Here is a 25482-nt window from a genome sequence, read left to right as displayed (position 1 = left end):
CTCATATCTATCTATCTCATATCTATCTATCTATCTCCTATCTATCTATCTATCTATCTCATATCTATCTATCTCATATCTATCTATCTATCTATCTATCTATCTATCTCCTATCTATCTATCTATCCATCTCCTATCTCATATCTATCTATCTATCTATCTATCTATCTATCTATCTATCTATCTATCTATCTCCTATCTATCTATCTATCTATTTATCTCCTATCTATCTATCTATCTATCTATCTATCTAATATCTATCTCCTATCTATCTATCTATCTATCTCATATCTATCTATCTATCTCATATCTATCTATCTATCTCATATCTATCTATCTATCTCATATCTATCTATCTATCTATCTATCTATCTATCTATCTATCTCATATCTATCTATCTTCTATCTATCTCATATCTATCTAATATCTATCTATCTATCTATCTATCTCATATCTATCTATCTATCTATCTATCTATCTATCTATCTATCTATCTATCTATCTATCTCATATCTATCTATCTATCTATCTCATATCTATCTATCTTCTATCTATCTCCTATCTATCTATCTATCTATCTCATATCTATCTATCTATCTCCTATCTATCTATCTATCTATCTCCCTCCTATCTATCTATCTATCTCCTATCTATCTCCTATCTATCTATCTATCTATCTATCTATCTCCTATCTATCTCCTATCTATCTATCTATCTATCTCATATCTATCTATCTCCTATCTATCTATCTATCTCCTATCTATTTATCTATCTCCTATCTATCTATCTCCTATCTATCTATCTATCTATCTCCTATCTATCTATCTATCTCATATCTATCTATCTATCTATCTATCTATCTATCTATCTATATCATATCTATCTCATATCTATCTATCTATCTATCTATCTATCTCATATCTATCTATCCTCTCATATCTATCTCATATCTATCTCCTATCTATCTATCTCCTATCTATCTCCTATCTATCTATCTCATATCTATCTATCTATCTATCTATCTATCTATCTATCTCATATCTATCTATCTCCCTATCTATCTATCTCCTATCTATCTATCTCATATCTATCTATCTATCTCCTATCTATCTATCTCATATCAATCTATCTCCTATCTATCTCCTATCTATCTATCTATCTATCTATCTATCTATCTCATATCTATCTATCTATCTATCTCATATCTATCTCATATCTATCTATCTATCTATCTATCTCATATCTATCTATCTCATATCTATCTATCTATCTATCTCATATCTATCTATCTATCTCCCTCCTATCTATCTATCTATCTATCTATCTATCTATCTCATATCTATCTATCTATCTATCTATCTATCTATCTATCTCATATCTATCTATCTATCTCCTATCTATCTATCTATCTATCTCCCTCCTATCTATCTATCTATCTCCTATCTATCTCCTATCTATCTATCTATCTATCTATCTATCTCATATCTATCTATCTCATATCTATCTATCTATCTATCTATCTATCTCATATCTATCTATTTATCTATCTATCTATCCATCTTCATGTAGAGGCTGACACATTGTGATGTATTTGGAATAAATCTACTTGCTTTTTCATTCACTCCATGGAATTCTTTGTATCTATCTATCTGTATCCTTCCTGGTGACACATCTTATACCTTTCCTCTCTCTTATATTCAGGATGTATTAAAAAGATATCAAGATGGAAACTTTGAGAGTATTTTCTCCCGTTATGCAAATCAGGTGATTCCATTAGAATTGTATGTGTCTTTCATTGTTGGGGTGGAGACTGTATATCACATTTCTTACATATTTCTGATTGGACGATTTAGGTCTTAGTGACCCTACAATGGGCTGCAGGGACAGGAAGTGTTGTCACGGGGACATAGTTATTGCTTCTTACAATGATGGAACTAGAAGCTGATGGGCCCCAGTGCAAAGTCTGTGCCAGGCCCCTGACTGTATTGTACGGCTTATATACTCGTCTTCTTATACGGAAAAGTGACACTGCATGGGCCCCCTAAGGCTCTGGGCCCCGGTTGCGACTGCACTCTCTGCACCCCCTCAAGTTACGCCCCTGGCTTCTTACATTTATATAACTAAACATAAATATAAACTATTTGAATTATCTTCACTACTAGAAAAATCACCACAAACACATTTATTATAAATATATATATATATATGTGAACATAAAAAGTAAAAAAAACCCAAAAAACTAATATTTTTGAATTTTTCCCAGAGCCTGGAGATGTACGCGGAGCACCTGCAGATGCTTCTGAATGATGTGGTCATCACAGGTAGGTCCAGACTTCTGTGATCACGTGATCGCTCTGGTGAATGATCCTAGGCCCCACCTCTTCCCGTCATAGACACGCCCAATTTTAAAGGAACATACCTCAATTTTTGGATGCTTGCAGGAGAATGTAGTCAGTGATGTTGATGTAGGTCACATAAAATCCTACAGGGCTAATGAGGACACTGATTATCTTCATTTCCTTCAAATGTTCTCTTCGTGTTTGTGTGGGTTTCCTCTGGGTCCTCCAATTTCCTCCCACACTCCAAAACATGCTGATAGGTTGATTAGATTGTGAGCCCCATTGGGGCTCTGTGCAGCGCTGCGTAATCTGTGTGCGCTATATAAAAAAGGAATTATTATTATTATTATTATTATTATAGATGTTTCTTCTAATTTCTTCCTCCACAATCTCCAAGTCTCTGCATCCTGTAATAAGTTTCGCTCCACTGATAACTGAACACTTGGAATTTTATGAATCCTTAGGTTCATTGACATTATTTTTGGCCCCCAAAATGATAATTAGGCTCTTTTCTTCCAAATGGGTGGTCCTAGACAACAGCAGGCACCCAGTACCGCCCACTTGACAATAGACTTAGTAGCCAATCAGGTGATTCAGATTTGGCTCAGGAAAAATGTGGGAGGATTCTATTGGCTGAACAGGGCAGCGCAGAGTGGACCAGGCAGGTTATGAGGATTTTGTAAGTCAGTTTTACCCAGTGTTTCCCTGTAATGTGTATAAAGACTTAATAATTAGTTTTTCTCTTTTGCAGATCCATCAATTGTGGCAGATAGAGGAGAATTCAGCCTGGACTCGTGTAGAGGGATCCTCATGCTCATGGACGTATCCTTTACCACAGCCATGGAATAGGGGATCTGTGTGCGCTATATATATATATAGGAATTATTAATATGGGATTCAGTAACCGGGTGCACACACAGAACAGTGAAGGGGTTAATAGCAGCATCCTCTGTGATACTGACTTTTTTTTGGTGGTCTAGAATGAGATTAGATTATTTAGAGCAACAGTACAACAAGTGCACAGAGACAGAACAAAGGTGACTGCTACAACGTGTATATTATATAACAGGCCGTATTCTAATCTTCACTGATGTTATACCGCCATCTAGTGGTTAATCCCAGTTATGCAGAATTAACAAAACATCAGCTAAATGCAAATGGGAGACTCAGCCTCAGCGAATTTGGTCGCCTATGGAAGCGGCTGAATATGTGTAAGGTATGAGAAGTATTATAGTAGTTATATTCTTGTACATAGGGGACAGTATTATAGTAGTTATATTCTTGTACATAGGGGACAGTATTATAGTAGTTATATTCTTGTACATAGGGGGCAGTATTATAGTAGTTATATTCCTGTACATAGGGGCAGTATTATAGTAGTTATATTCTTGTACATAGGGGGCAGTATTATAGTAGATATATTCCTGTACATAGGGGGCAGTATTATAGTAGTTATATTCTTGTACATAGGGGGCAGTATTATAGTAGTTATATTCCTGTACATAGGGGGAAGTATTATAGTAGTTATATTCCTGTACATAGGGGCAGTATTATAGTAGTTATATTCCTGTACATAGGGGGCAGTATTATAGTAGTTATATTCCTGTACATAGGGGGCAGTATTATAGTAGTTATATTCCTGTACATAGGGGGCAGTATTATAGTAGTTATATTCTTGTACATAGGGGGCAGTATTATAGTAGTTATATTCCTGTACATAGGGGCAGTATTATAGTAGTTATATTCTTGTACATAGGGGGCAGTATTATAGTAGATATATTCCTGTACATAGGGGGCAGTATTATAGTAGTTATATTCTTGTACATAGGGGGCAGTATTATAGTAGTTATATTCCTGTACATAGGGGGAAGTATTATAGTAGTTATATTCCTGTACATAGGGGCAGTATTATAGTAGTTATATTCCTGTACATAGGGGGCGGTATTATAGTAGTTATATTCCTGTACATAGGGGCAGTATTATAGTAGTTATATTCCTGTACATAGGGGGCGGTATTATAGTAGTTATATTCCTGTACATAGGGGGCAGTATTATAGTAGTTATATTCCTGTACATAGGGGGCAGTATTATAGTAGTTATATTCCTGTACATAGGGGGCAGTATTATAGTAGTTATATTCTTGTACATAGGGGGCAGTATTATAGTAGTTATATTCCTGTACAAAGGGGGCAGTATTATAGTAGTTATATTCTCGTACATAGGGGGCAGTATTATAGTAGTTATATTCTTGTACATAGGGGGCAGTATTATAGTAGTTATATCCCTGTACATAAGGGGCAGTATTATAGTAGTTATATTCCTGTACATAGGGGGCAGTATTATAGTAGTTATATTCCTGTACATAGGGGGCAGTATTATAGTAGTTATATTCTTGTACATAGGGGGCAGTATTATAGTAGTTATATTCTTGTACATAGGGGGCAGTATTATAGTAGTTATATTCTTGTACATAGGGGGCAGTATTATAGTAGTTAAATTCCTGTACATAAGGGGCAGTATTATAGTAGTTATATTCTTGTACATAGGGGGCAGTATTATAGTAGTTATATTCTTGTACATAGGGGGCAGTATTATAGTAGTTATATTCTTGTACATAGGGGGCAGTATTATAGTAGTTATATTCTTGTACATAGGGGGCAGTATTATAGTAGTTATAATCTTGTACATAGGGGGCAGTATTATAGTAGTTATATTCCTGTACATAGGGGGCAGTATTATAGTAGTTATATTCCTGTACATAGGGGGCAGTATTATAGTAGTTATATTCTTGTACATAGGGGGCAGTATTATAGTAGTTATATTCTTGTACATAGGGGCAGTATTATAGTAGTTATATTCTTGTACATAGGGGGCAGTATTATAGTAGTTAAATTCCTGTACATAAGGGGCAGTATTATAGTAGTTATATTCTTGTACATAGGGGGCAGTATTATAGTAGTTATATTATTGTACATAGGGGGCAGTATTATAGTAGATATATTCTTGTACATAGGGGGCAGTATTATAGTAGTTATATTCTTGTACATAGGGGGCAGTATTATTGTAGTTATATTCTTGTACATAGGGGGCAGTATTATTGTAGTTATATTCTTGTATATAGGGGGCAGTATTATAGTAGTTATATTCTTGTACATAGGGGGCAGTATTATAGTAGTTATATTCTTGTACATAGGGGGCAGTATTATAGTAGTTATATTCTTGTACATAGGGGGCAGTATTATAGTAGTTATAATCTTGTACATAGGGGGCAGTATTATAGTAGTTATATTCCTATACATAGGGGGCAGTATTATAGCAGTTATATTCTTGCACATAGGAGGCAGTATTATAGTATTTATATTCTTGTACATAGGGGGCAGTATTATAGTAGTTATATTCTTGTACATAGGGGGCGGTATTATAGTAGTTATATTCTTGTACATAGGAGGCAGTATTATAGTAGTTATATTCCTGTACATAGGGGGCAGTATTATAGTAGATATATATTTCTGTACATAGGGGGCAGTATTATAGTAGTTATATTCTTGTACATAGGGGGCAGTATTATAGTAGTTATATTCCTGTACATAGGGGGCAGTATTATAGTAGTTATATTCTTGTACATAGGGGGCAGTATTATAGTAGTTATATTCCTGTACATAGGGGGCAGTATTATAGTAGTTATATTCCTGTACATAGGGGACAGTATTATAGTAGTTATATTCTTGTACATAGGGGGCAGTATTATAGTAGTTATATTCTTGTACATAGGGGGCAGTATTATAGTAGTTATATTCTTGTACATAGGGGCAGTATTATAGTAGTTATATTCTTGTACATAGGGGGCAGTATTATAGTAGTTATATTCTTGTACATAAGGGGCAGTATTATAGTAGTTATATTCTTGTACAAAGGGGGCAGTATTATAGTAGTTATATTATTGTACATAGGGGGCAGTATTATAGTAGATATATTCTTGTACATAGGGGGCAGTATTATAGTAGTTATATTCTTGTACATAGGGGGCAGTATTATTGTAGTTATATTCTTGTACATAGGGGGCAGTATTATTGTATTTATATTCTTGTACATAGGGGGCAGTATTATTGTAGTTATATTCTTGTACATAGGGGGCAGTATTATAGTAGTTATATTCTTGTACATAGGGGGCAGTATTATAGTAGTTATATTCTTGTACATAGGGGGCAGTATTATAGTAGTTATAATCTTGTACATAGGGGGCAGTATTATAGTAGTTATATTCCTGTACATAGGGGGCAGTATTATAGTAGTTATATTCTTGCACATAGGAGGCAGTGTTATAGTAGTTATATTCTTGTACATAGGGGGCAGTATTATAGTAGTTATATTCTTGTACATAGGGGGCGGTATTATAGTAGTTATATTCTTGTACATAGGAGGCAGTATTATAGTAGTTATATTCCTGTACATAGGGGGCAGTATTATAGTAGATATATTCCTGTACATAGGGGGCAGTATTATAGTAGTTATATTCTTGTACATAGGGGGCAGTATTATAGTAGTTATATTCCTGTACATAGGGGGCAGTATTATAGTAGTTATATTCTTGTACATAGGGGGCAGTATTATAGTAGTTATATTCCTGTACATAGGGGGCAGTATTATAGTAGTTATATTCCTGTACATAGGGGACAGTATTATAGTAGTTATATTCTTGTACATAGGGGGCAGTATTATAGTAGTTATATTCATGTACATAGGGGGCAGTATAATAGTAGTTATATTCTTGTACATAGGGGACAGTATTATAGTAGTTATATTCTTGTACATAGGGGGCAGTATTATAGTAGTTATATTCTTGTACATAGGGGGCAGTATTATAGTAGTTATATTCTTGTACATAGGGGACAGTATTATAGTAGTTATATTCTTGTACATAGGGGGCAGTATTATAGTAGTTATATTCTTGTACATAGGGGGTAGTATTATAGTAGTTATATTCTTGTACATAAGGGATAGTATTATAGTAGCTATATTCTTATACATAGGGGGCAGTATTATAGTAGTTATATCCCTGTGCATAGGGGACAGTATTATAGTAGTTATATCCCTGTACATAGGGGACAGTATTATAGTAGTTATATTCTTGTACATAGGGGGCAGTATTATAGTAGTTATATTCTTGTACATAGGGGGCAGTATTATAGTAGTTATATTCCTGTACATAGGGGGCAGTATAATAGTAGTTATATTCTTGTACATAGGGGGCAGTATTATAGTAGTTATATTCTTGTACATAAGGGGTAGTATTATAGTAGCTATATTCTTATACATCGGGGGCAGTATTATAGTAGTTATAACCCTGTACATAGGGGACAGTATTATAGTAGTTATATCCCTGTACATAGGGGACAGTATTATAGTAGATATATTCTAGTACATAGGGGGCAGTATTATAGTAGTTATATTCTTGTACATAGGGGGCAGTATTATAGCAGTTATATTCTTGTACATAGGGGGCAGTATTATAGTAGTTATATTCTTGTACATAGGGGGCAGTATTATAGTAGTTATATTCTTGTACATAAGGGGTAGTATTATAGTAGCTATATTCTTATACATAGGGGGCAGTATTATAGTAGTTATATCCCTGTACATAGGGGACAGTATTATAGTAGTTATATCCCTGTACATAGGGGGCAGTATTATAGTAGTTATATTCCTGTACATAGGGGGAAGTATTATAGTAGTTATATTCCTGTACATAGGGGCAGTATTATAGTAGTTATATTCCTGTACATAGGGGGCGGTATTATAGTAGTTATATTCCTGTACATAGGGGCAGTATTATAGTAGTTATATTCCTGTACATAGGGGGCGGTATTATAGTAGTTATATTCCTGTACATAGGGGGCAGTATTATAGTAGTTATATTCCTGTACATAGGGGGCAGTATTATAGTAGTTATATTCCTGTACATAGGGGGCAGTATTATAGTAGTTATATTCTTGTACATAGGGGGCAGTATTATAGTAGTTATATTCCTGTACAAAGGGGGCAGTATTATAGTAGTTATATTCTCGTACATAGGGGGCAGTATTATAGTAGTTATATTCTTGTACATAGGGGGCAGTATTATAGTAGTTATATCCCTGTACATAAGGGGCAGTATTATAGTAGTTATATTCCTGTACATAGGGGGCAGTATTATAGTAGTTATATTCCTGTACATAGGGGGCAGTATTATAGTAGTTATATTCTTGTACATAGGGGGCAGTATTATAGTAGTTATATTCTTGTACATAGGGGGCAGTATTATAGTAGTTATATTCTTGTACATAGGGGGCAGTATTATAGTAGTTAAATTCCTGTACATAAGGGGCAGTATTATAGTAGTTATATTCTTGTACATAGGGGGCAGTATTATAGTAGTTATATTCTTGTACATAGGGGGCAGTATTATAGTAGTTATATTCTTGTACATAGGGGGCAGTATTATAGTAGTTATATTCTTGTACATAGGGGGCAGTATTATAGTAGTTATAATCTTGTACATAGGGGGCAGTATTATAGTAGTTATATTCCTGTACATAGGGGGCAGTATTATAGTAGTTATATTCCTGTACATAGGGGGCAGTATTATAGTAGTTATATTCTTGTACATAGGGGGCAGTATTATAGTAGTTATATTCTTGTACATAGGGGCAGTATTATAGTAGTTATATTCTTGTACATAGGGGGCAGTATTATAGTAGTTAAATTCCTGTACATAAGGGGCAGTATTATAGTAGTTATATTCTTGTACATAGGGGGCAGTATTATAGTAGTTATATTATTGTACATAGGGGGCAGTATTATAGTAGATATATTCTTGTACATAGGGGGCAGTATTATAGTAGTTATATTCTTGTACATAGGGGGCAGTATTATTGTAGTTATATTCTTGTACATAGGGGGCAGTATTATTGTAGTTATATTCTTGTATATAGGGGGCAGTATTATAGTAGTTATATTCTTGTACATAGGGGGCAGTATTATAGTAGTTATATTCTTGTACATAGGGGGCAGTATTATAGTAGTTATATTCTTGTACATAGGGGGCAGTATTATAGTAGTTATAATCTTGTACATAGGGGGCAGTATTATAGTAGTTATATTCCTATACATAGGGGGCAGTATTATAGCAGTTATATTCTTGTACATAGGGGGCAGTATTATAGTATTTATATTCTTGTACATAGGGGGCAGTATTATAGTAGTTATATTCTTGTACATAGGGGGCGGTATTATAGTAGTTATATTCTTGTACATAGGAGGCAGTATTATAGTAGTTATATTCCTGTACATAGGGGGCAGTATTATAGTAGATATATATTTCTGTACATAGGGGGCAGTATTATAGTAGTTATATTCTTGTACATAGGGGGCAGTATTATAGTAGTTATATTCCTGTACATAGGGGGCAGTATTATAGTAGTTATATTCTTGTACATAGGGGGCAGTATTATAGTAGTTATATTCCTGTACATAGGGGGCAGTATTATAGTAGTTATATTCCTGTACATAGGGGACAGTATTATAGTAGTTATATTCTTGTACATAGGGGGCAGTATTATAGTAGTTATATTCTTGTACATAGGGGGCAGTATTATAGTAGTTATATTCTTGTACATAGGGGCAGTATTATAGTAGTTATATTCTTGTACATAGGGGGCAGTATTATAGTAGTTATATTCTTGTACATAAGGGGCAGTATTATAGTAGTTATATTCTTGTACAAAGGGGGCAGTATTATAGTAGTTATATTATTGTACATAGGGGGCAGTATTATAGTAGATATATTCTTGTACATAGGGGGCAGTATTATAGTAGTTATATTCTTGTACATAGGGGGCAGTATTATTGTAGTTATATTCTTGTACATAGGGGGCAGTATTATTGTATTTATATTCTTGTACATAGGGGGCAGTATTATTGTAGTTATATTCTTGTACATAGGGGGCAGTATTATAGTAGTTATATTCTTGTACATAGGGGGCAGTATTATAGTAGTTATATTCTTGTACATAGGGGGCAGTATTATAGTAGTTATAATCTTGTACATAGGGGGCAGTATTATAGTAGTTATATTCCTGTACATAGGGGGCAGTATTATAGTAGTTATATTCTTGCACATAGGAGGCAGTGTTATAGTAGTTATATTCTTGTACATAGGGGGCAGTATTATAGTAGTTATATTCTTGTACATAGGGGGCGGTATTATAGTAGTTATATTCTTGTACATAGGAGGCAGTATTATAGTAGTTATATTCCTGTACATAGGGGGCAGTATTATAGTAGATATATTCCTGTACATAGGGGGCAGTATTATAGTAGTTATATTCTTGTACATAGGGGGCAGTATTATAGTAGTTATATTCCTGTACATAGGGGGCAGTATTATAGTAGTTATATTCTTGTACATAGGGGGCAGTATTATAGTAGTTATATTCCTGTACATAGGGGGCAGTATTATAGTAGTTATATTCCTGTACATAGGGGACAGTATTATAGTAGTTATATTCTTGTACATAGGGGGCAGTATTATAGTAGTTATATTCATGTACATAGGGGGCAGTATAATAGTAGTTATATTCTTGTACATAGGGGACAGTATTATAGTAGTTATATTCTTGTACATAGGGGGCAGTATTATAGTAGTTATATTCTTGTACATAGGGGGCAGTATTATAGTAGTTATATTCTTGTACATAGGGGACAGTATTATAGTAGTTATATTCTTGTACATAGGGGGCAGTATTATAGTAGTTATATTCTTGTACATAGGGGGTAGTATTATAGTAGTTATATTCTTGTACATAAGGGATAGTATTATAGTAGCTATATTCTTATACATAGGGGGCAGTATTATAGTAGTTATATCCCTGTGCATAGGGGACAGTATTATAGTAGTTATATCCCTGTACATAGGGGACAGTATTATAGTAGTTATATTCTTGTACATAGGGGGCAGTATTATAGTAGTTATATTCTTGTACATAGGGGGCAGTATTATAGTAGTTATATTCCTGTACATAGGGGGCAGTATAATAGTAGTTATATTCTTGTACATAGGGGGCAGTATTATAGTAGTTATATTCTTGTACATAAGGGGTAGTATTATAGTAGTTATATTCCTGTACATAGGGGGCAGTATTATAGTAGTTATATTCCTGTACATAGGGGGCAGTATTATAGTAGCTATATTCTTATACATCGGGGGCAGTATTATAGTAGTTATAACCCTGTACATAGGGGACAGTATTATAGTAGTTATATCCCTGTACATAGGGGACAGTATTATAGTAGATATATTCTAGTACATAGGGGGCAGTATTATAGTAGTTATATTCTTGTACATAGGGGGCAGTATTATAGCAGTTATATTCTTGTACATAGGGGGCAGTATTATAGTAGTTATATTCTTGTACATAGGGGGCAGTATTATAGTAGTTATATTCTTGTACATAAGGGGTAGTATTATAGTAGCTATATTCTTATACATAGGGGGCAGTATTATAGTAGTTATATCCCTGTACATAGGGGACAGTATTATAGTAGTTATATCCCTGTACATAGGGGACAGTATTATAGTAGATATATTCTTGTACATAGGGGGCAGTATTATAGTAGTTATATCCCTTTACATAGGGGAGCAGTATTATAGTAGTTATATTCTTGTACATAGGGGGCAGTATTATAGTAGTTATATTCCTGTACATAGGGGGCAGTATTATAGTAGTTATATTCTTGCACATAGGAGGCAGTGTTATAGTAGTTATATTCTTGTACATAGGGGGCAGTATTATAGTAGTTATATTCTTGTACATAGGGGGCGGTATTATAGTAGTTATATTCTTGTACATAGGAGGCAGTATTATAGTAGTTATATTCCTGTACATAGGGAGCAGTATTATAGTAGTTATATTCCTGTACATAGGGGGCAGTATTATAGTAGTTATATTCCTGTACATAGGGGGCAGTATTATAGTAGATATATTCCTGTACATAGGGGGCAGTATTATAGTAGTTATATTCTTGTACATAGGGGGCAGTATTATAGTAGTTATATTCCTGTACATAGGGGGCAGTATTATAGTAGTTATATTCTTGTACATAGGGGGCAGTATTATAGTAGTTATATTCCTGTACATAGGGGGCAGTATTATAGTAGTTATATTCCTGTACATAGGGGACAGTATTATAGTAGTTATATTCTTGTACATAGGGGGCAGTATTATAGTAGTTATATTCATGTACATAGGGGGCAGTATAATAGTAGTTATATTCTTGTACATAGGGGACAGTATTATAGTAGTTATATTCTTGTACATAGGGGGCAGTATTATAGTAGTTATATTCTTGTACATAGGGGGCAGTATTATAGTAGTTATATTCTTGTACATAGGGGACAGTATTATAGTAGTTATATTCTTGTACATAGGGGGCAGTATTATAGTAGTTATATTCTTGTACATAGGGGGTAGTATTATAGTAGTTATATTCTTGTACATAAGGGATAGTATTATAGTAGCTATATTCTTATACATAGGGGGCAGTATTATAGTAGTTATATCCCTGTACATAGGGGACAGTATTATAGTAGTTATATCCCTGTACATAGGGGACAGTATTATAGTAGTTATATTCTTGTACATAGGGGGCAGTATTATAGTAGTTATATTCCTGTACATAGGGGGCAGTATAATAGTAGTTATATTCTTGTACATAGGGGGCAGTATTATAGTAGTTATATTCTTGTACATAAGGGGTAGTATTATAGTAGCTATGTTCTTATACATAGGGGGCAGTATTATAGTAGTTATAACCCTGTACATAGGGGACAGTATTATAGTAGTTATATCCCTGTACATAGGGGACAGTATTATAGTAGATATATTCTAGTACATAGGGGGCAGTATTATAGTAGTTATATTCTTGTACATAGGGGGCAGTATTATAGCAGTTATATTCTTGTACATAGGGGGCAGTATTATAGTAGTTATATTCTTGTACATAGGGGGCAGTATTATAGTAGTTATATTCTTGTACATAAGGGGTAGTATTATAGTAGCTATATTCTTATACATAGGGGGCAGTATTATAGTAGTTATATCCCTGTACATAGGGGACAGTATTATAGTAGTTATATCCCTGTACATAGGGGACAGTATTATAGTAGATATATTCTTGTACATAGGGGGCAGTATTATAGTAGTTATATCCCTTTACATAGGGGAGCAGTATTATAGTAGTTATATTCCTGTACATAGGGGGCAGTATTATAGTAGTTATATTCTTGTACATAGGGGGCAGTATTATAGTAGTTATATTCCTGTACATAGGGGGCAGTATTACAGTAGTTATATTCTTGTACATAGGGGGCAGTATTATAGCAGTTATATTCTTGTACATAGGGGGCAGTATTATAGTAGTTATATTCTTGTACATAGGGGGCAGTATTATAGTAGTTATATCCCTTTACATAGGGGGCAGTATTATAGTAGTTATATTCTTGTACATAGGGGGCAGTATTATAGCAGTTATATTCTTGTACATAGGGGGCAGTATTATAGTAGTTATATTCTTGTACATAGGGGGCAGTATTATAGTAGTAATATTCTTGTACATAGGGGGCAGTATTATAGCAGTTATATTCTTGTACATAGGGGGCAGTATTATAGTAGTTATATTCTTGTACATAGGGGACAGTATTATAGTAGATATATTCTTGTACATAGGGGGCAGTATTATAGTAGTTATATCCCTTTACATAGGGGGCAGTATTATAGTAGTTATATTCCTGTACATAGGGGGCAGTATTATAGTAGTTATATTCCTGTACATAGGGGGCAGTATTATAGCAGTTATATTCTTGTACATAGGGAGCAGTATTATAGTAGTTATATTATTGTACATAGGGGGCAGTATTATAGTAGTTATATTCTTGTACATAGGAGGCAGTATTATAGTAGTTATATTCTTGTACATAGGAGGCAGTATTATAGTAGTTATATTCCTGTACATAGGGGCAGTATTATAGTAGTTATATTCTTGTACATAGGGGGCAGTATTATAGTAGTTATATTCCTGTACATAGGGGGCAGTATTATAGTAGTTATATTCTTGTACATAGGGGGCAGTATTATAGTAGTTATATTCTTGTACATAGGGGGCAGTATTATAGTAGTTATATTCTTGTACATAGGGGGCAGTATTATAGTAGTTATATTCTTGTACGTAGGGGCAGTATTATAGTAGTTATATTCCTGTACATAGGGGGCAGTATTATAGTAGTTATATTCTTGTACATAGGAGGCAGTATTATAGTAGTTATATTCTTGTACATAGGAGGCAGTATTATAGTAGTTATATTCCTGTACATAGGGGGCAGTATTATAGTAGTTATATTCTTGTACATAGGGGGCAGTATTATAGTAGTTATATTCCTGTACATAGGGGGCAGTATTATAGTAGTTATATTCTTGTACATAGGGGGCAGTATTATAGTAGTTATATTCCTGTACATAGGGGGCAGTATTATAGTAGTTATATTCTTGTACATAGGGGGCAGTATTATAGTAGTTATATTCTTGTACATAGGGGGCAGTATTATAGTAGTTATATTCTTGTACATAGGGGGCAGTATTATAGTAGTTATATTCCTGTACATAGGAGGCAGTATTATAGTAGTTATATTCCTGTACATAGGAGGCAGTATTATAGTAGTTATATTCCTGTACATAGGAGGCAGTATTATAGTAGTTATATTCCTGTACATATGGGGCAGTATTATAGTAGTTATATTCCTGTACATAGGGGGCAGTATTATAGTAGTTATATTCTTGTACATAGGGGGCAGTATTATAGTAGTTATATTCCTGTACATAGGGGGCAGTATTACAGTAGTTATATTCTTGTACATAGGGGGCAGTATTATAGCAGTTATATTCTTGTACATAGGGGGCAGTATTATAGTAGTTATATTCTTGTACATAGGGGGCAGTATTATAGTAGTTATATCCCTTTACATAGGGGGCAGTATTATAGTAGTTATATTCTTGTACATAGGGGGCAGTATTATAGCAGTTATATTCTTGTACATAGGGGGCAGTATTATAGTAGTTATATTCTTGTACATAGGGGGCAGTATTATAGTAGTAATATTCTTGTACATAGGGGGCAGTATTATAGCAGTTATATTCTTGTACATAGGGGGCAGTATTATAGTAGTTATATTCTTGTACATAGGGGACAGTATTATAGTAGATATATTCTTGTACATAGGGGGCAGTATTATAGTAGTTATATCCCTTTACATAGGGGGCAGTATTATAGTAGTTATATTCCTGTACATAGGGGGCAGTATTATAGTAGTTATATTCCTGTACATAGGGGGCAGTATTATAGCAGTTATATTCTTGTACATAGGGAGCAGTATTATAGTAGTTATATTATTGTACATAGGGGGCAGTATTATAGTAGTTATATTCTTGTACATAGGAGGCAGTATTATAGTAGTTATATTCTTGTACATAGGAGGCAGTATTATAGTAGTTATATTCCTGTACATAGGGGCAGTATTATAGTAGTTATATTCTTGTACATAGGGGGCAGTATTATAGTAGTTATATTCCTGTACATAGGGGGCAGTATTATAGTAGTTATATTCTTGTACATAGGGGGCAGTATTATAGTAGTTATATTCTTGTACATAGGGGGCAGTATTATAGTAGTTATATTCTTGTACATAGGGGGCAGTATTATAGTAGTTATATTCTTGTACGTAGGGGCAGTATTATAGTAGTTATATTCCTGTACATAGAGGGCAGTATTATAGTAGTTATATTCTTGTACATAGGAGGCAGTATTATAGTAGTTATATTCTTGTACATAGGAGGCAGTATTATAGTAGTTATATTCCTGTACATAGGGGGCAGTATTATAGTAGTTATATTCTTGTACATAGGGGGCAGTATTATAGTAGTTATATTCCTGTACATAGGGGGCAGTATTATAGTAGTTATATTCTTGTACATAGGGGGCAGTATTATAGTAGTTATATTCCTGTACATAGGGGGCAGTATTATAGTAGTTATATTCTTGTACATAGGGGGCAGTATTATAGTAGTTATATTCTTGTACATAGGGGGCAGTATTATAGTAGTTATATTCTTGTACATAGGGGGCAGTATTATAGTAGTTATATTCCTGTACATAGGAGGCAGTATTATAGTAGTTATATTCCTGTACATAGGAGGCAGTATTATAGTAGTTATATTCCTGTACATAGGAGGCAGTATTATAGTAGTTATATTCCTGTACATATGGGGCAGTATTATAGTAGTTATATTCTTGTACATAGGGGGCAGTATTATAGTAGTTATATTCTTGTACATACGGGGCAGTTTTATAGTAGTTATATTCTTGTACATAGGGGGCAGTATTATAGTAGTTATATTCTTGTACATAGGGGGCAGTATTATAGTAGTTATATTCCTGTACATAGGAGGCAGTATTATAGTAGTTATATTCTTGTACATAGGGGGCAGTATTATAGTAGTTATATTCTTGTACATAGAGGGCAGTATTATAGTAGTCATATTCTTGTACATAGGGGGCAGTATTATAATAGTTATATTCTTGTACATAGGGGGGCAGTATTATAGTAGTTATATTCTTGTACATAGGGGGCAGTATTATAGTAGTTATATTCTTGTACACAGGGGGCAGTATTATAGTAGTTTTTTAATTTTAGATCCAGATTTGATAAATTCCTCCATGTTTCTGACATTATTGGCTGGTTCGGTTTGCAGGATCTCTTTAGGACTATTGATGTGAATCAGACTGGATTCCTTGATGGATATGGATTGGGTAGAGCCGTTCAGGGAGCAGGTACGATCATCTTGTTCTATTTTATGTGTTTTTTCATTTCTCCTGTTAGTTATATTATATACTGAATATGTTTAGCCTGGATACAATGTAACAAACTTTCACTATAGACAAGACATTTCCCTTTCAATGATTGCAAGCAGAGATCTTAATATCATTGCCCACTTGATACATGAAGTATATAAGAAAGTGTCAGAAATGTGAAATCCCAGAGGTAAGCGAGGGGTTAACCGCACATGACATCAGGGCGCGGTGACCTTGCTGTATCTCAGCAGTCAGTAAATCTCAGCACTTCTCAGATCTGTAAGCTGGAAAATAAGGATGGATAAGTCCTCGCAGGGAACAGACAAGGCCGATTACTTCCACTTCTCCCGGAGTCGCGTCTTGTAATGTTGATGGATCGGCCGCAGCACATCGCAGAGCCGGAGGCTAATCATATGGAGGATTCAGGGTCTATTGAGGGGCGATCTGTGATGGGGGCATCAATCGTCATTCACAGGGGCGACTCGGGACTGACCCCGGCCCAAGGGTGTGATGTGACCCGATACAACCAGTAACACTAAGTCCCCACCTGCAAAACACCCACCCCCACACACAGGTCTAATCAGTGCCTTTAGTTACTGCACCAATATGCTAATTAGCTGGCTACCACCCCCCTGACAATCTGCTAGACCCAATCTGCTCCGGTCCAGGACACATCACCTGGGGGCGCGGTCACACGTTGCGTTTTCATTGCGTTGTCATTGCATTTGAAATGCATTACAACAGCTGAGGAGAGATGATTTGCCTAATTACATTACTGTTAACATTTGTGTTTACAAAAATGCATTGCAAACGTGATGTTAACAGACATGTCAACAATGCAGTAACACATGTTTTGTTAACACCTGTGTTAACATTGCACTTCAAATGTAAACAGTAATGTAATTAGCCAAATCTCCTCTCCTCGGCTGTTGTAATGCATTTCAAACGCAATGAAAATGCAACCAAAACGCAACGTGTGAACGCGCCCTGACAGTAAAGAGTGCTCATTAGCATATTTAAGGGGAAACCAATGATATTAGAGGCGCTTGGGATTGTCTGACGGTTCCTTTTTGTAATTGAAACTTCTGCATCTGCAAGTGAGACCTCTGCTTGCTGTCATTGAATGGGAGTCTGAGTGTACCATGATGGTGGCACTAGAGTGTTCCTATCTAGGTCTCCATCACATTGCCTCATCTCATGTATATAATAAGGCGATATCTCTGCTTGCTGTCAATGAATAGGAGTCTGTGAGTACAGCACGATGGTGACACTAGAGCAGCAGTATTCGTTCCTAGGTCTCCACTACATTGCCCTATCTTTATTATGTATAAGGCGATATCTCTGCTTGATGTCAATGAATGAGAGTTGCTGTCCATCTTGTTTATGGAATAAGATTGGCAATATTTCTGCTTGCTGTTAATAAAGGGCAGTGTGAGTACAGCACGATGGTGACACTAGAGGAGCAATATTCCTCCCTAGGTCTCCATTACATTGCCCTATCTTGATTATATAATAAGGCAAGATCTCTGCTTGCTTTCAATGAATTGGTATAGTAGAGAGGGTACTTGTCTCAGTTCGGCGCACACAGATAGGTGACATACACAAGATGAATCCAAAAACGCGGGTATTTTATTTCGTATCTCTGGAACACAACGCGTTTCGGAGTCTACAATTACTCCTTTATCAAGTGGATAGATACTGGGGGAACATAAAAAAGGGGGTATTTGGGGAGGGGAAAAGTACATATATAGTACAAACAGTAGATAAAAGTGAATTATTTGTGTTTTAAAAGAACTCTATGCAGACACAAAGACATAAAAACAGTCATATGAATGGTAATAGATGCATGAAACAGATTAAGAATACGTATAATATCACAACATTGAATACATGATTGAGTACTAATAGTGCATGATACATAAATGAATAGCTACATATACAAATAAATAAATAACTCATTAAATAAATAAATATAGCTGTGGCACAAGTGGACAGTAAGTTATTTAAAATTAAATTAAACTAAATTAAATTAAACTGTAGAGCCTCCATATTTTGATGTAAATAGCATAAATGAGTTAGCGGTGGCTTGTGGGAAGCGAGTAAATAAATAAATAAATGAATAAATAAATGAATAAATGAATGATTAAGTAAATCTAATAAATAAATTAATAAATTAATTGATGAGTGAGCAGATAAAATTAGAATTAACATAGGGAGAGCGAGAGCTTACCTGCAGCGCGGGTGAAGGGCCGATTCCCCGAAGCTGTCAGGCAGCGTTGTCATTGTTGTTAGATATAGACGCCGACTAGTGGGAGCGGCGCGCGCCACAATCTAGATTTGGCGCATGCGCACGGGAGAGTCGGAATTTGGCGCATGCGCATAGGAGAATATAACCAAAAAGATGTCTGCCATCTGGTGGGGCGACATGGTATGATTATTAGGTGTGTGGTAAATGCAGGGCAGTATGGCAAGGTTACACTGTGGCGGAGCTGCACTGAGGAGGAGTAAAGCAAAGCAAATTACAATATGAAACAATGACTGGGAGAAGCATTTAGATTAAATAGAGAAGTAAAAGAAGTTTTTTTATATATAAATATATATATATGTTGATGGTAAAAAATATAATAATAATATCAATTTCACAAACAAATTCACGGAACTGCAATGGGGACACGGTTCGCCCCCAGTTTCGCTAATATCTATATGGGCGAATTTGAGCAGAAATTCATCCAAAACAACCCCCAATGGGAGAAAAATATTGTTCTCTATAAAAGATACATAGACGATCTCCTATTTATCTGGGATGGAGGGGAAGAAGAATTACACACTTTTGTAACTACCTTGAATTCGAACAATTGGGGTTTGAAGTTCACCCTTCAACACTCACCAGATTATATTGAATTTCTTGATCTGCATCTAAGTACAACAGAAGGGAAGATCCTAACAAAGACCTTTTTCAAGAAAGTGGACACTAACAGCTTCTTGCACTATAAAAGTAACCACCACAAAAAATGGAAGAAAAACATCCCTTTCAGTCAATTTCGTCGCATCAGGAAGAACTGTTCGGAGACACAAACCTTCCACGAACAAAGTCAAATACTTTCTGAAAGATTCCTGAATAAAGGTTTCCCCAAAAACATCATTAATTCCGCTAGAGCAAGAGCTGGAAAACTCACACAAGAGGATTGTCTATTACCCTCCAAGAATAGAACCATCCCCCAATCAAAACCCTCCGAAAAAAACACTAGTATAAACTTCATCACAACCTTCAATAGTGAACACCAACATATTAGGAAGATTCTGGACCAACACTGGCCCGTACTCCTAAATGACCCATACCTGTCTAAGAATCTCCCAAAAAAACCTAGCATTATCTTTAGGAGAGCAAGAACACTGAAAAACAACCTAGCCCCTAGTGAACTCCGAAACCCCTCCAAAAAGAACCCGAGGAACTCAGTGCTCCCCGAAATCATTGGGAGTTTCAAATGTGGCAATTCTAGTTGCAAGTGCTGCTCCATTATCACACATAGAGCTAAATCGTTCAAAAGCAACACAACTAACGAAGTTTTTCCAATTAAAAGCTTCATGAACTGCTCCTCGACCTTCGTTATTTATTTAATAGAATGCCCATGCGGCCTCCAGTACGTGGGCCGCACAACCCAACAGCTGAAAACAAGAATGAACAGTCATAGGTGTAACACAACGAACGGGTACATTAAACATAGTGGGGCAAATTTACTTACCCGGTCCATTCGCGTTCCAGCGGCGGCTTCTCCGCTCTGGATTCGGGTCCGGCCGGGATTTAATAAGGTAGTTCTTCCGCCGTCCACCAGGTGGCGCTGCTGCGCTGAAAGTAAACTCATCGCGCCGGAATGCACCGAGCTGGACCAGGTGAAGGTAAGCGGTCCTTATGCGACACATTTTCGGTTTTTAAATGCGGCGGTTTTTCCGAATACGTCGGGTTTTCGTTCGGCCACGCCCCCCGATTTCCGTCGCGCGCATGCCAGCGCCGATGCGCCACAATCCGATCGCGTGCGCCAAAATCCCGGGGCAATTTAAGTACAAGCGGCGCAAATCGGAAATATTCGGGTAACACGTCGGGAAAACGCGAATCGGGCCCTTAATAAATGACCCCCAGTGTCTCAAGACATGGTTTTACACACCACCAAAAGGATTTTTCAGCCTTTTCAGTTACCCCGATCGAACATATCCCTGATGGGAATGATCGTTTTAATCTTTTGCGCAAAAGAGAAATGTTCTGGATTTTTAAAATGAACTGCCTCACCCCCAGTCGCCTAAATGAGTCACTAGAAAACAATTTTTAATTCTTCATCATTTCCCTACAACCCGTACCCTCCACTTCCCCCCCCCCCTCAGCCAACCCAACCCACCACACAATCTCACCCCCCCTTTCCCTCCCTTTTTTTAGCGAACCAATACTATAAGAATCAATATTATTATTAAAATTGATATTATTATTATATTTTTTACCATCAACATATATATATATTTATATATAAAAAAACTTCTTTTACTTCTCTATTTAATCTAAATGCTTCTCCCAGTCATTGTTTCATATTGTAATTTGCTTTGCTTTACTCCTCCTCAGTGCAGCTCCGCCACAGTGTAACCTTGCCATACTGCCCTGCATTTACCACACACCTAATAATCATACCATGTCGCCCCACCAGATGGCAGACATCTTTTTGGTTATATTCTCCTATGCGCATGCGCCAAATTCCGACTCTCCCGTGCGCATGCGCCAAATCTAGATTGTGGCGCGCGCCGCTCCCACTAGTCGGCGTCTATATCTAACAACAATGACAACGCTGCCTGACAGCTTCGGGGAATCGGCCCTTCACCCGCGCTGCAGGTAAGCTCTCGCTCTCCCTATGTTAATTCTAATTTTATCTGCTCACTCATCAATTAATTTATTAATTTATTTATTAGATTTACTTAATCATTCATTTATTCATTTATTTATTCATTTATTTATTTATTTACTCGCTTCCCACAAGCCACCGCTAACTCATTTATGCTATTTACATCAAAATATGGAGGCTCTACAGTTTAATTTAATTTAGTTTAATTTAATTTTAAATAACTTACTGTCCACTTGTGCCACAGCTATATTTATTTATTTAATGAGTTATTTATTTATTTGTATATGTAGCTATTCATTTATGTATCATGCACTATTAGTACTCAATCATGTATTCAATGTTGTGATATTATACATATTCTTAATCTGTTTCATGCATCTATTACCATTCATATGACTGTTTTTATGTCTTTGTGTCTGCATAGAGTTCTTTTAAAACACAAATAATTCACTTTTATCTACTGTTTGTACTATATATGTACTTTTCCCCTCCCCAAATACCCCCTTTTTTATGTTCCCCCAGTATCTATCCACTTGATAAAGGAGTCATTGTAGACTCCGAAACGCGTTGTGTTCCAGAGATACGAAATAAAATACCCCCGTTTTTGGATTCATCCTGTGTATGTCACCTATCTGTGTGCGCCGAACTGAGACAAGTACCCTCTCTACTATACCGACTACGCTTCCAGACCGGTTTGGCAACCGCGTCTTGATGACCCTTGTCCACAGGCAGCACCAGGAGACATTAACCATCTACACTTTCATTAGAGTTGTGCCTAAGTCAGCACAACCACATCCGGTGAGCCTCTCTCCATTCTTCCTAGTCAGCACCATAAGCCACTACCATACTACTCTATGAGCGCTTTTCTGGTCTCTCCTTGTCCGCCTTTCTATACGACACTGCTTTCAATGAATGGGAGTCTGAGTGTACGATGATGGTAGAGGAGCAGTATTTCTTCCTAGGTCTCCATTACATTGCCCCATCTTGTGTATGTAATAAGGTGAGATCTGTGCTTGATGTCAATGAATGGCAGTCTGAGTGTACGATGATGGTAGAGGAGCAGTGTTCCTCCCTAGGTCTCCATCTCATTGCCCCATCTTGTGTATGTAATAAGTCGAGATCTCTGCTTGCTTTCAATTGCCCCATCTTATGTATGTAATAAGGTGAGATCTATGCTTGCTTTCAATGAATGGGAGTCTGAGTGTACGATGATGGTAGAGGAGCAGTATTTCTTCCTAGGTCTCCATTACATTGCCCTATCTTGATTATATAATAAGGCGAGATCTCTGCTTGCTTTCAATGAATGGGAGTCTGAGTGTACGATGATGATAGAGGCGCAGTATTTCTTCCTAGGTCTCCATTACATTGCCCCATCTTGTGTATGTAATAAGGTGAGATCTGTGCTTGATGTCAATGAATGGCAGTCTGAGTGTACGATGATGGTAGAGGAGCAGTGTTCCTCCCTAGGTCTCCATCTCATTGCCCCATCTTGTGTATGTAATAAGTCGAGATCTCTGCTTGCTTTCAATGAATGGGAGTCTGAGTGTACGATGATGGTAGAGGAGCAGTATTTCTTCCTAGGTCTCCATTACATTGCCCTATCTTGATTATGTAATAAGGTGAGATCTGTGCTTGCTTTCAATGAATGGCAGTCTGAGTGTACGATGATGGTAGAGGAGCAGTGTTCCTTCATAAGTCTCCATCTCATTGCCCCATCTTGTGTATGTAATAAGGTGAGATCTCTCCTTGCTGTCAATGAATGGGAGTCAGTGTACGATGATGGTAGAGGAGCAGTGTTCCTCCCTAGGTCTCCATCTCATTGCCGTCTCTCGTGTATCTGGCAGGTCTGGTGGTCAGTGACGCGGTGCTGAATATCATGCTCCTCCGATACGCCAACTACACGCAGAAGCTGAGTTTTGCGGATTTTGTCTGCTGCATGATCCGCCTGGAGACTGTGACCAGTAAGTGACGGGCGTCCACACCGTGTACTGGGCCCCGCATGTATTTATAGTGTAACGCCCCCCCCCCCCCCCACACACCAATAGTAATAATCCCGGTTATTAGTAGGTGGAGACGCTATTTGTAAATGTCAGGACCTGATGACTGCGCCCCTGGTGCTGCCTTCAACTTTCCTGCTGTTGATGTCACCTGAGGCGAGAGGCTCAACCTGCCTCATATCTGATGCAGCCTTGAGTGTAGAATTAGTATTGGGTTACTCCACAGGTAGAGCTCAGTGCAAGGAGCAAAGGTCATGAGAGTGTGCGGCTCTAACCCTAGCAAGCGGAAGATGCTACAAATATGTCCTCACCTGTAATACTGACCATATTGATCTTATAGGAGCAGCACGGTGGCTTAGTGGTTAGCATTACATCCTTGCAGCGCTGGGGACCTGGGTTAGTAAATAGCATTACCGCCTTGTAGCTCTGGGGTCCTGGGTTCAAGTCCCAAGGTCAAAATCTGCAAAGAGTTTGTATGTTCTCTCTGTGTGTGCGTGGGTTTCCTCCGGGTCCTCTGGTTTCCTCTCACACTCCAAAATATACTGGTAGGCTGATTAGATTGTGAGCCTCATTGGGGACAGGGACTGATTTGGCAAGTTCTGTGCTGTGTAATCTGTAGGCGCTATATAGATAAAGTAATAATAATAATAAATTATAGACACGATACTGCAGGGCGATGTTATGGGGCTCTGACTATGGCAGATAATATCATAGGATCAATAACCCGACCAGCCTATGGATGCACTGACTATACATTAACCAGTGACTATATGTGGAAGTGCAACATCATACTCCATATAGATCACTAGTCCTGTGTGTATACAGGAGGGGTAACACTATATCTGGTCATTATATGACTTGTATCCTGCAGCAGTTTTTGCCTCTGCAGCCTTCATCTCAGTTATATCAGAGCTGGAGGATGTAGAATAGCTCCTATAATGTCTCCCTTACACTGCACACAGATAGCAGAGGAGGATGTGCTCTACAAGCTCACAAGCATCAGCATTATCATACGGGTTATTCTAGGGCAGGGAACACAGCACAAAGGACGGGATAGAAACTTACTATTATCTCCAGCAGCCTCTGTCTGTGCCTCTCCTCTATTACTTAGAAGCCACTGCAGGGTTATATAGAACATTATACAGAAGTACTGACCTTTACAGTATAAAATGAATCACTTGGGGTGAGATAGAAACTTACTATTATCTCCAGTAGCCTCTGTCGTCTCATAAACTCTCTCTGTCACTCACTCGGAAGCAGCAGCAGGATTGTATAGGACATTATAGAGCAGTACTGAAGGGAATAAAGCACTTGGGGTGAGATAG

General features: G+C 36.8%; 1 protein-coding gene across 1 annotated transcript in view; it reads left to right on the top strand.

The window, feature by feature from the left end:
• Positions 1-25482, top strand: part of LOC140120936 (calpain-13-like) — a 110129-nt gene that overhangs the window by 83218 nt on the left and 1429 nt on the right. Inside the window, exons 17-22 of the mRNA XM_072139981.1 lie at positions 1703-1765; positions 2265-2322; positions 3092-3162; positions 3488-3556; positions 17178-17256; positions 24005-24121. Coding sequence (XP_071996082.1) covers positions 1703-1765; positions 2265-2322; positions 3092-3162; positions 3488-3556; positions 17178-17256; positions 24005-24121 — 457 coding nt within the window. The remainder of the gene's footprint in view (positions 1-1702; positions 1766-2264; positions 2323-3091; positions 3163-3487; positions 3557-17177; positions 17257-24004; positions 24122-25482) is intronic.

The sequence above is a fragment of the Engystomops pustulosus genome, chromosome 3 (assembly GCF_040894005.1).
Source record: "Engystomops pustulosus chromosome 3, aEngPut4.maternal, whole genome shotgun sequence".
In the NCBI taxonomy this organism is placed as follows: Eukaryota; Metazoa; Chordata; class Amphibia; order Anura; family Leptodactylidae; genus Engystomops; species Engystomops pustulosus.
The sequence above is the reverse complement of the archived record's forward strand: the minus strand, read 5'-3'. Positions and strand labels throughout refer to the sequence as shown.